Source organism: Dermacentor andersoni, chromosome 8 (genome assembly GCF_023375885.2).
Source record: "Dermacentor andersoni chromosome 8, qqDerAnde1_hic_scaffold, whole genome shotgun sequence".
Lineage (NCBI taxonomy): Eukaryota > Metazoa > Arthropoda > Arachnida > Ixodida > Ixodidae > Dermacentor > Dermacentor andersoni.
Window position 1 is genome coordinate 106,300,417 of NC_092821.1, and position 12,835 is coordinate 106,313,251.

The 12,835-nt window shown below is 46.8% G+C and overlaps 1 protein-coding gene across 1 annotated transcript in view; it reads left to right on the top strand.

Annotated features, from left to right (window-relative positions):
- Positions 1 to 12,835, top strand: part of Nmdar2 (NMDA receptor 2) — a 245,527-nt gene that overhangs the window by 213,131 nt on the left and 19,561 nt on the right. The window contains exons 11-12 of the mRNA XM_050177057.3: positions 391 to 492; positions 2,117 to 2,235. Coding sequence (XP_050033014.2) covers positions 391 to 492; positions 2,117 to 2,235 — 221 coding nt within the window. The remainder of the gene's footprint in view (positions 1 to 390; positions 493 to 2,116; positions 2,236 to 12,835) is intronic.

Consider the following 12,835-nt stretch of genomic DNA (forward strand, 5'->3'; position numbering starts at 1 on the left):
CTGCACAACGGGGAAGGGAGAGAAAGGTGGGGTGGCAGTAGCAGCGACAAGAGAGGAGCGATCGCCAGTCGGGAGAGTAGCGAAGGGGAGAGAGAAATGGCTCACTCGCGACGCAAGGCACACATTAGTTTAAGGGGGCCCCTATAGCAGTGCGGAGTTGATCACAAGCGCTCCAAAACTTCAACCACATTGCGCGTAATTCGTGCGCCTGTGTGAACTTCGGATCTATTACAATGCATGAAGGGAGTAAAATGCGCCCATTGTTAAAGATGGAGTTAATCACATGCGTCGGGCAATATTCAATAGAGGATAAGACAGAATTGTGATCGGCGGCGTCTTTGTTGCGTGGTTCATTGTTCTAAGGTCTAAACGAGTTTCCAACGTCTACAGATCGGAGGCTGGACGCAAAAGGGCATCGATATCAAGGACATCGTCTGGCCAGGAGAAGAACTGGTTCCGCCAAAAGGAGTCCCGGAGAAATTCAATCTAAAGGTACGTCTAGTTTCGCAACCTTTTCGAGAATATGACGGACGAAGATGGTGAGTTGGAAAGCTTTAATGGACTCGTTTCATGAGGCGATGCTTTGCGACATAGCCACAACTAAGTTGACACGAGGTACGAGGTACCTTGAACAAGCTGCCACTCAAACAATAAAATTGGTTCAGGAATTGAAACATTGCGCCAGAATTCTTCTGCTCATCACGCCCTCAACAGTTTAAGTTTCTTCGTTACGAATGAGGTCTAGTTAAGAAATTACCTAAGCGCGAAAAACTAGTGACGTCTTGTCATTACCGCTGTGGTTTTCTTATTTGGTTTCTTTATTTCATTTATTATTGGCACGTCCTTGGTCAATCCTTAGCTTTCCCTTTTGGTCTCTCTTTCTCTCTTATTTGCTCAAGCTTTTATTCTAAGATGGATTTAGGAATCAGATGCTATTATTAACTTAGCAGTTCTCTCACCGACCTGCTTTGGCGTGTCACGCCACATTTGTGAAATCATAGGATTAGCCCGATGTCCTTGTCACTTTTCTTTCGAACAAGCTTGAGTTGATTGCTGATTGAGCTCTGCAGCAAGTCACTTTCAAGGACGCTTTAAATGAGTACTGGCATGACGTTTCTGACTTTTCATTTTCAGTTTCAGTTTTCATTTTTCAGTTTACTATATCATATTTCTTGCGAAGCAGTCCTGACTTTACTTCCCAGGAGGCGTATGTGTCCTCACGTCAAGACGCAGAAAGCGGTGACGCCCAAGTGAGACAGTCTTCCACTTGCACAGAATGAACACCTCAATACAGAAGCGCCGATAAGAATCTGTTGGCGCGAGCATTGTATGCGCGCGATTGATACAACATTTAGCACTCACTCCGGCTTGCTCAGCAGTCTGCGAGGCTGCTGGTCATTCAGCTGGCCATGCATCATCATAACAGAAAACTGAATACCGTGACCAAAGGTCTTTCTTTTCTAGCTCCCACGTGATCACCTTCTACGTCCTGAGGTCACGCTCGCGAATTTCACCTTCTGTGAAATATAACAGAAGCAGTTCACACACAAGCTCAGAGAAAGTTATTCAGGGGGCCGTTAGGTTTGCCATTATTCGCACCACGCAACGAAAATTTTAACAGATGCCTAATATCATCGCATAAAATAAATTTCTGATAAATCAGCCATGCTTTGTGTTTCAATAGAGCTTAGAGGTTTATGCACTGAGTGATTCACTGAGGTACTGCTACAGTCAGCCCATCTTGGGTCTATCATAGACACAGAGAACTTGTGATAAAATTTAACTATATGCGGAATAAGTTGAAATGCCCACGCTGCACATATGAACATCGAAAATATAATGATATGCTATTAATTACGTCAGTGAAAACTTAAGAATGAGAAGTGTGTTGCACAACCTATTAATAGTAGACCTATTAATAATGTGTTATAATCATGCACGTCGATGAACATGCCCACCAATGTCATGCACGCAGCATTTACAGCATGTAACTGCAACATCATGCAAACAAACTTAGCTCGATCAATCTGTTATAGTTGGGTCCGTATTAAATTCGCTGCTCGTCCCCGTAAGTTGAGGCAGAGAGCACGTCCTCGGCACAACGCTGACGTCACAGGTGACGTTCATGGAGGAGCGGCCTTTCCTGAACATCGGCCAGCCGGACAACGAGACGGGTGAATGCGAGAGCGGCCGAGCCGTCAAGTGCCGTGTCGTGCCAGAGGCAATGCTACAAGGGTGAGATGACTTTATATTTTACAGCGAAGCTGTTAAGAGGAGTTTCACCGCAGCCTCCGAGATCGGGCGGCATGCGCATCCTTTAGCAGGCACCACCAGATATCGGAGGCTAAAGTTTCACGGTAGAGTATCTTATAAAACGTTACTAGATGAGGAACTCTGGCACTAGTGTCCAAAGGAGCTGAAAACGCGACAGTCCAGCCAGCATAGATTTGCTAACCTAGCCGTACCTAGATTTGCCTTAAACTCAGTCCCTTATGACTTGAGATGACTTAAGGACTTTAAAAATAGATGGTTCTCATAAAAATACTGCGTTTCTCAATGCAACAGCTCTCGATCATGAAGCACGCGTGCGTTGACGATTTGTCACGCTTTACTTCACAGAGTACGAGTGCTCAGAAATTTAGGAAGATAAAGCGCGAGAAATAACGTCGCGAGAGAGGGTGAAGACACATGCATGAAGATGAGAGAAATGCACGTAATGATACCCATCATTACCATCGTAGCGGAACGTTCGCAGCGCCAGAATTCTCCCTAGCAATTTTCCCTAGGAAACTCCGTGGAGTTGCACAGTGGGTTTTCCTGTGACGTTGCTGAAAGTCCACCGTGGCGAGAGGCGGCGCAGTCAGATACCGAATGTCAGTCAAAGAACAGACAGCAACGTAGCCTGCGTCCAAGATGTCCGTGAGAATGCGCGTCAGAACGCCAGCGTCGCTTATGAGCTGCAGCTGAGCCAAGAATATTTTCACTGTATAAAAATCTAGCCATGCAGCATTAGGTGGCCGTCAGAAGGTGCAGCCAGACGCCGGCGTCAGTACAGCGCCGGCGCATCGCACAGTAACATGCGTCAGATATAACTCAAGTTGTGTAGGTGTGGAACTCGCACGTATTGAAGCGTCTGAATGGGCACGGGTATAGAGAAGGAATCGGACCAGATATATTGTAGGCCTTTCCAAAAAGCTTTAGGTAGATTCTGAGCAGTGGAAAGACAGTCACCTAGAGAGAGAGAGATGCAAATGAGAGAAAGGCAGGGAGGTTAACCAGACTTAAAACCTCCGGTTTGCTACCCTGCACTAGGGGAAGGGAAAGGGGAAGTAAAGACGGAAAGAAGAGCGTTACAAAAATAAAAGCGTGAGAAAAAAATATGAAAAGGGATGAAATGGGGTCATTATAGTCTTTCTAATAGGCCACTGTCACGTAGAAAAGTCAACAAAGCCTTGACCGACTTTTGCTGCGACGACAGTTCACGTCGGCATTCCAAAACTGACTGTTCTGAAAGTGGCCTGTCGTCAAGGCGTGCCAACGTGGTCGCTAGTGACAGCCGGTGCGCGCTGTATTGAGGACAGTGGCAGAGCACGTGTTCGATGGTCTCCTCGCCGCCGCAGTGTCTGCAAGCCGCGCTGTCGTCCATACCGACTCGGAAGGCGAAGGATCTTGTGTAGGCGACACCAAGCCACAGTCGGCAAAGTACTGCTGTTTCTAGTCGAGAGAGTCCAGATGGGGGTCGAAGTCGAAGGGATGGGTCCAGTCGGTGTAGACGTGTATGCTTTAAGCTTGGTGTGTTCCATAAAGTTTTGATGGCTTCATTTGCAAGCACACGAATTTTCGTTGCAGCGTCTGTTCTTGAGAATGGAATGGAGTCTTGCAAGCCCTCCTCATGTGCAGATCGTGCTGCTGCGTCGGCAAGTTCATTGCCCATTATGCCACAGTGGCTTGGAATCCACTGCAACGTGATGTCGTGTCCTTGCTCGACGAGGTGGTGAAGCAGTAGTCTGATATCTAGAACTAGTTGTTCGTGGGGTCCTCGGCGTAAGGCAGAAACCAAACAATGAAGTGCAGCCTTGGAGTCAGTGAACACGCTCCATTTCTTGGGTATTTCTTCAGAAATTACACGATGTGCACAACGAATAGCAGCAAGCTCCGCGACTGTCGATGTAGTCTGGTGAGAGAGTCGAATCTTTATGGTGGAAGGTTTTGCAGGAAAGATCACCAATCCTGCAGACCCATTCACCGTGGTTGAAGCGTCAGTATACAGATGATGATGATCGTTGTACGTCTCGTACAGCAAGAGCAGTGAAAGCTACTTGAGTGCTGGAGACGAGAGTTGGGCTTTTGTTCGTATGCCTGGTACGATAAGTCGAACCTTTGCTTGAGCCAAGCACCATGGTGGAAACGGAACTTTCGCTGGAGCTGTATAACCTGATGGAAGGTATGCACGATAGGGCAGGACAGTTTCACAAAAGGAAGCACGTGGTCGATCCTCTGGCAGTGTGGCTAGATGATGGGCAGGGGCTTGAGCAAGGTGTCTTACGTGTGCTCTGAGTACTTCCATGACTATATGGGTCTTGGCTGGGAAATCGTGTGCAATCGCAATGGTTTCAGCCGTTGACGAACACCGCGGCAATCCAAGACACACTCTAAGCGCCTGGGCCTGGACGCTTTCGAGTGTACGGATATTACTTCTGCAGGCGTTGGTCAGCACAGGCAAGCTGTATCGCAAATACCCAAGAAAGAGCGTCCTGTACAGTTGCATCATTGCATGTACTGAAGTACCCCAGACATTTCCTCCAAGAAACTTAAACACATTAGAGATATCCGTCAGGCGCTTCTTTAGGTAGGCCACATGAGGACTCCAGCAGAGGTCGCGATCAATGATTACTCCTAAGAATCGGTGCGTCCTGACATAAGGAATGTTTTGACCGTCGATAGAGACATCGTATGATCTCATTGGCTTCCGGCTAAATGCGACCAATGCGCATTTTTCTGGCGAGATCTTGAGGCCTTGTTCATTTAAGTAGGCCGATGTTGACGTGGCAGCTTTTTGAAGCCTGGCGCGTACATGCGGCCGTGTCACACCAGATGCCCACACGCAGATGTCATCGGCATACATTGAAATTTTAACTGTGTTCGGAAGTCGGTCCACGAGACCAATGAGTACAAGGTTGAAAAGCGTGGGACTCAAGACACCACCTTGTGGAACTCCATGATGCGTATAATATTGCGAGGTTGGGCCAGCTTCAGTGTTAAGAAATAGAGACCGCCTATGTAAATAACTGCGAGTCCAACGATATAATGGACCGCCTAGGCCCACCGATTCCAATGCTTCAAGTATGGCCTAGGACTTTCGAAAGGTTTGAGAGCTTCTTTATACAGCATCGGTCTCTTTTTGATGCCGGAGCTAGTTGGATTGTCATACATCTGCTAATTTACGGAGGTATTTTTGTTAGTAGAGTCAACGTACCCGACGTTTATAGCAAGATCCGGGGTGGTATCATACTTACAAAAAGAAAAAAAAAACAGAACATTGCTGTAGAAAACGGAGGACCGTCTTAGTGCCAAGTCTATGCAGAGAAAGAAATACACGCAGGAACTCCTCTGGAAGTTGTCTAAGTATGCCCGAGCGTAGTGCCAGTTGCTTATATCCATGTCGCCCGGAGTCATTAACAATGTTATGAAACTTGCTCCGACCAGTATAAAGCTTATGAACTCTTAGCAGTCGTTATCAACCTTATCGGACTAGATCCAATCCTTATGAACCCTTATTTGTTGTTATCAACCTTATCGCACTCGATGCGATCCTTTTAAACGCTTTCCTGTCCTTATCAACCTTATCAGACATGATCCGATCCTTATCTATTCTTGGCGGTCCTCATCAACCTTATCGGACTTGATCGGACCCTTAGTAACCGTTATCAGTGCTTGTTAACATTGTCAGAATCGATCCGACTATTATAAGACCTTACCGCTCTTTAGCACCTTATCCACCCGAGCCGAACCATTATCAGCCGTGATGACCCCCATATAATCCCTCAGCACTCCTTATCATCCTTATCAAATCAGTGATTGTGTATCTGTCTGTGTTACGCTACGTGAAGTGCTTGAACCCTCACAGATCGGTGGCATTCCGGTCGGTGAAGGAACGCCCTAACGGTAGGCGCACCCAACGACCACTGAGAAGCAACAAGGATGTGGCGTGTTTGGCATTAAATTTTCGCAAAACCAGAATTTTCTTAATGTATACAATGCATCAAGTCGACTCTGCACGTAGTTCTAGAGATGGCTTTTATTCCACCACCACCAAATCTCTCAAGGAAGCCTTCATAGAAACTGTTGTTTAATGCGTTATTTTCTTTACAGCGATTTGTCTTGCGTGACGGACAAGTTTCCTCGCTGGGTAGGCACAGAAATGCGTACGCATTTAAATCTGTAAGCAGTCAAAACGCGTTCTGAAGCATCGCTAAATCCGTTCCGCTCATTAGATGCGGCACAAAATATAACTAAGCATATTAATATGGCTAAAAAACGCTCACTAGTCTGCATAGTACATGTATAACACACAATTGTCGAAGACTTGTGACGAAAGAATTGTCACGAGTCTGCCGGGATTGTTCCATACACCTTGGAGTAGTCACCTTGTCGGCAGCAGCTGCTTTTTGCGGTTTCGCGTCCTGGTCAACTAGCTTTTGATACCTGGTGTTGTTAGCTGTACTGCGAAGTGTTTCCCACGGTATCGCGTGTCGAAGATGGCGTTCAGGTGGAGCAATTTTCTGCCACTTATGAAAGGCTAGCTCCGCCTGCAGCAAGCAACACCCCTCCTCCTCCTTCTCCCTTTGTACAGGCGGTGTTAGGTGTTTGCGACACGATTTTATGTCTCGCATGTACACCGTGCATTGGGAAGGCACTAAAAGCAACAACAAGAAGCAAGGTGCTTGCTGTGCTTCTCACCCGATTTTAGTGCCTTGTATCGCGAATTGCGCCAACGCATGTCGATCTTTGTATAGCGTCATATTAGTGGTGTAACAGTCAATGGCCGACCTTTTATTGAGCTCTAGAGACAGGGCGAAGGGCCTAAGGTGCAGCCGACTCTGAGGACGTGTCCACATGAGCGATTAACAGAAAGGCAGACGTATGATGGGGGTAATATACATATAAGGAGGAAATGCATAATAAATGTCCCCAATACTTTTATTGAGTCAAGCATACTTGCGTGGGATCCGCCGTCTACATTGATACAAGTCATTCAGACTATCGTGATGACAGCTGTAGTTTTCGCTTTTCTGCATTATTTTGCCAGAAAACAGGTTGCGTAGGCTTCCGGGAGCTCTTCACAGCTTCTGAAACCAGTAGCAACTACCAGAATTATGCACATCTGCAGATCGGCTTCTTTTGTTTCTTTAAGTTTTCAATAAGTTTGCTGACATGAAAAGGGAGTTTTTGAGGTTTGTTTATATGTAAGTATTTTTTTAGCGCGTTGTAGCGCTACTTTTGCATGGTGCAACCCTGGCGACATGTTCAAGCATGACGCAGTTGAAGAAATTATCTTACCGGACCACTGTCCGAGTTCAAGATTTGAACAGTTCAAACGAAGATAAATATTTTCCCCTATGCTCTTTGTGCCAACAGTGCCGGTTTCATTGACATTGCTGCGACGTATGAATGCTGGGGGCACTTTGGACCCTCTTATTACTGACAAGGTGTGTTGTGAGGAGAAGGGGGAGTATGTCTCTAGAGCGCGAGCTTCCGACCGCCTACCTTATTAAGAAATATCGCCACGGGCAACAAGTCAGCGCTCCATTTGTTTTATGACCCCATGAACACTCAGTTGGAGCAACATATTGACTTCATGCCAGATATAGATGCGGCGACCTGTCCTTTGAGTGGAATAGTATCTAGCGGTTTCCTTGGAATAAATCATCGCGAGTTGATCACTTGTCCAGTGGTTCTTGTCTTAGTATGACTGGTTTTGTAGCGTTAATAAATGACGCGAAGGCAGAAAAAGTTAAAGAAAAATATCTCTATATGCAAACAGAAAACTTTGCATTCGCGCATGTGCATCCACTTTGCGAGTGGAAATGAATAGGTGGCGGCACATCTGCAGATGGAACTGATGCGCACATCGTTGAACAATAGCATGGAAAGTCGTAGTTTTGCCCGAAAGGCGAAGCATCGATTGCGATAGCACATTTGTGGACCGCTATAAGAAGTAAGAATAGGAGTTTTATCGGCCCTATAAACATGGAAACATTCGCTTCCTAACTGAACTAACGTGTAAGCATGGTGTCAGCGCGCACAAGCAAACGTAAACACATCACACCCGATGAGCGCGGGCACTCGCAGTCAGAACGCTGGTGTGAGCAAGCGCTGCAGCAGAAACAGCGAGCGAAGTGACCGTCGTGCTGTCCGTCGCTTCAACGTAAGAGCGGCGCGAACACAGCGCGCACAAAGGTGTGGGCAGCCCGTAGATCCCTTTCAAGATACGCCGCGCGCGACCGCACTATGTAAACACCTCCCGAAAGCCAGCGATCCTGAAAAGACCCATTTAATCACCATGTGTCTACTTTTGTGCACGTGAACTCTCTCTCTCGCTCTCTCTTTGCCTTTTCCTTCTGTAGCGTTTTTTTTTAAAACCTGTCACCACTCCCCCGTACAGGGTAGCAAAGCGGAAGTCCGTCTGGTTGAGTTCGCTCTACTTCCTTGTTTTCCCTCTGTCTACTTGATAACAGCTTGTAAACTCATGGAAAAGTCTAACAAAACAACAATATAGCGTGGGGGGGGGGGGGGTTGTCATAAATGATTAGGGCGGCTGGTTGTGGACACGATAAACCATAAGACCGGTGAAAAGCCATGAAAAGCCAAGAAAGGGGCCGACTGGGAAAGAAAAAAAAAAAACGTGCTGATGGCATGGTCTCCGCGCAGTAATCGAATTCGCGTGTCGGCTTCACTGTTGCGGTGCCATTTTGGGGGCGAAGCACACCAAAGGAGCCTGCCACCGAGAATGTCGCCGGCGTCGATTAAGTGGCGTGTTTCTTCGTATCGCTTTGTTCCTTTCTTGTCGGCACTGCTGTGAAGTGAACGGAGACTCTTCCGGAGCTTCGAGAACATGAAGAAACGGACCGCTGGTCGCCCTATATAGTCGTGCACAGCGTGGGCCTCAGCCGCGGTTCTTTCAGCCTCCTACTTACCACACGATGCGTTCGACCAATACTTTGCTCTTCCACCGTGCGTTCATGAAATATTGATGAACTGTGGTGCGCCTTCAATGGAGCCCTCTCGCTACCTATCATTCAGCGCCTTCCAGCTCTTTGGGCGTGTGCTGGTAAAGTAGGGTGCATCTGTAGGTCTTTGTTTTCCGGATGAACGGGGACAGAAAGGATGCTGACAACCAGAAAACTACATCTGTCTGTGGAAAGATACGTACGTCGCGTCGAGGCTTGGACAGTTTCCACCTGATTTTGTGGTTTTTGTTGTTCTTAAGTGAACAGGCTTGTTTGCGAACCTCGCTCCGTTTATGGTTAGTAAAAGCCAGTTGGTAAACAACCTAAATACTGCTTTGAAATATTTACTCTGATCAATTATTGATTTGTGTCCTTAACTTAGAGGCTGCATGTGGTATGGCTGTCTTTCTCACGTTTTTCGTATTACAGAAACAGGCCTGTCAGTTGCAGCTTTTCGCTTTAGTGAAAATAAACGGTGATAATGTTGTCAAGCTGGCTCTCAATGTTCTGAAATATTTCCTAGGAGTCTGTAAGAGTTGTCTGAAACGGTATTGCTGCACAAGGTGGGGCCATCGTACTCGCATATTTTGTTATAAGAAAAGTCCACATGCTGACCCCTGACCATACGTTGTACATAACGCATGTTTTTTTTTTTTTATTTCCTGGGACAACAAGCTTTAGGGAGAATTTGTATATAGCATAAATATGTATGTGGTAATGGGCACTTTCTTATTTTAGTTTTGTGTTGATGTATTGTGCTATCACCTACCATGTGCAGGAGGGGATAGCGTATTCATTCAGGATATCATATATATTTCTCATGATAGGGACACTAAAGTAAATGATTGGGTTAAGCTGCACCATTAGCTTGCTCTTCTGTAATATCGAAGATGTGGGCCTTCGTCTTACCAGAGGCTTGGTAAGCCATGAGAGCTCTAGACGCAAAAAAAGCAACAAAAACACCGAAAAAAAGGAAAAAAAAAACGAATGTGCGCTGTGAAGCCACTTCTATTTCCGGCACAACTGCTGGTGACATCATCGACTTTGAAAGCGTCTGCTCAAACGTGCTTAACTGTTTATCAATGAATCAATGTCGTATGGCAGTCGAAAAAAAGACTTGGACACGCCCTGGAAGGTTTAAATATCCTTTGCCCCACGAAAACGACCCCGAAAACAGCTTAACATATGTAACGTCGGCGTAGTCGTGCCGCGTTTTATGCACAAAAGCCAAAAGAACAGGAGTACTAAAGCGAAAATTTCCCCGAAAAGGCGGTCACCGACGTTCCTAACCTGTTTTGCCAAATTTCTCACCCTTAAAGACGAAATTGAAACACGTGCCCGACGGTAGCATCGACTGTCTGTCCCACCCGACGAGCCCGATGCTCTCTCTAACCATTAAGCCACAGTCGCATGTGTACTACAATCCTTGCCAATGTAAACGAGCTCTTTGAGATGATAGGCGTGCCTGCGTCACATCACATAGCAGGGCCGCGTGAGAGCGCATGCGTGCACGACAACGTCGTTTACACCAAGCACGAAGGGATAAAATGGGAAGGAAATTTAAAGCATTTCATTAACGGCTCCATGAAAGCTTCGCTTCAGGTTGATTCCAAGGTGTGCATTGGATCTGCACAATTTTCTTGGCCCAACTTTCTTTTGTTCGCATTAGTGATGAGCCTGCTCCTGCAAATAGATGCAGATGGAGCCCAAAAGGATGTGCACAATTTTCTTGGATTGGATTGGATAAACTTTATTAAAGGTCCTGCAAGACGCGCGACAGCGCACAGTTGGCGTCTCCCACGCAGCGGCCGACGGCGAGTACTTTCCTGGCCCTCTCTTTTTTGGTTCGCATTAGTGATGGGCCTGTTTCTGGCAATTAGATGCAGATGGAGCCCAAATGGATCTTCACACTTTTCCTTGCCCTCCCTTTTTTGTTCGCATTAGTGATGAGCCTGCTCCTGGCAAATAGATGCAGATGGAGCCCCCCAAAAATAGCTCATCGGTCCAAACAGATTTAGCCTTGTCATTTACAATGGCGTTCCAAAGCTGGCCTCTTTTTCTTTTCTCCTTGCAAACTCCACTTTCCTGCAATCGAGAGCGGTGGGTACACGGCGCGTCGCGGTGAGACAAGGCACAAGGCAACGCAAGATTTACTTCGTACTCGCCAAGCCAAGGGGCCCATCTGGCGATAGGGCGCTCCTCCGTGCTCCCGGCGAAAAGAAGATGACGAAGAAACGGAGCCGCACTCGGCCTCGTGATGAAATAAGTGAGCGGGATAGCGTAGCCCTGTGTGGCCACTTTGCGCTAATGGCGCTGCCGTGTCGTGTGCTTTTTCTGGCCAATTAGGCGCCATGGCTGATTTCCAGCGACCCAGTGACCGTTATTGGTTTCTTTGGTTTGTTACAATTTCTTCCCTTCCCTTCTATGCATCGCTGACGCTGCGCTGTGGATCAGCTGTTTCACTTTCCCGTTTCCCGCGCTTCACTTAGTTGAGCCTGCTTATGAGCTTTTCTTTCCCAACTTATTTAGTGCTACAAGAGAACACCTGCCGAGCATTTGCCCAGCACCGAACATGCCATAAACATCGTAACCGCGATTATATTTTACATTTCTTCTAGGTGGAAAGCCACTCCCAGCGGTCTCTATTTACCGCTGTCTTGCCTTACCTGACTTTATCCAAGGCCTTGGCATTGCAGAATTTCATCAAACTCCCGTCCTCGACTGGGCTTCCTTTTCTTTGATACTCGTTCTGAAACCCTTATAGAGCACAGGCTATCTGCTTTACGCATTATACGGCCGGATCAACTCCATTTCCTCCTGATAATCTTAAATAAAATGTCGGCTACGTCGTTTTTATTCCCACCGATGTCTTCCTATTTCGTAAAGTTGTATATACAGGCAAAAAAAAATTTCCTTCTTTTGGTTGACAGTTATAAGAGTACGAGAAGAGAAAATCAATGGTGTGTGGCTGAACAAGTAATGCCAAACGTTGATTTTTTGATTACACGTGTTGTCAACAGAATAAGCTGGCTGCGATCATGTGATCGTTTGGAAAAAAACTTGGCTGCAACGACATTTTCTTTCGACTTGCGCAAAATCCTGAGGCGATGCGTGGATGCACGTTCGTGGATCTTCTTGGAAGCCCTCCCCATTCCGTAGACGGACACTGCTTAAGTCATCGCAGCCTCGGTTGTTCTTATGAAAACAAAAGCGGCAATTCAGTGCGTGACCAATCACATGGTCTTGTTCCTTTTTTCTTCTATTTCCCTCCAGTTTTTCAAGTTCTGCCTACGCAGCATTGCAAAAGGGTCCGCCACTTGTCAGACAGTGCCAGCGTTCATCCGTCGTGCAACTTTTGTGATAGTGACGAAACCACAGTACATGTCCCAATCTACTGCCCTTTGTTTAACGACGAACGACAGACTTTGCACGCCGGTTCTAACCGAGAGGATGACAGAGCGTTCACTGAAGAATAGATATATGGGGCCACGGACTCGACCTTGATGTGCATAGCAAACCACCAGAGACCTGCTACATTCCTGGAAAACTACAGCGCCTGGCGACCACCATCGCACGGTAAACGTTGTTATGTCTGTGCACGCATC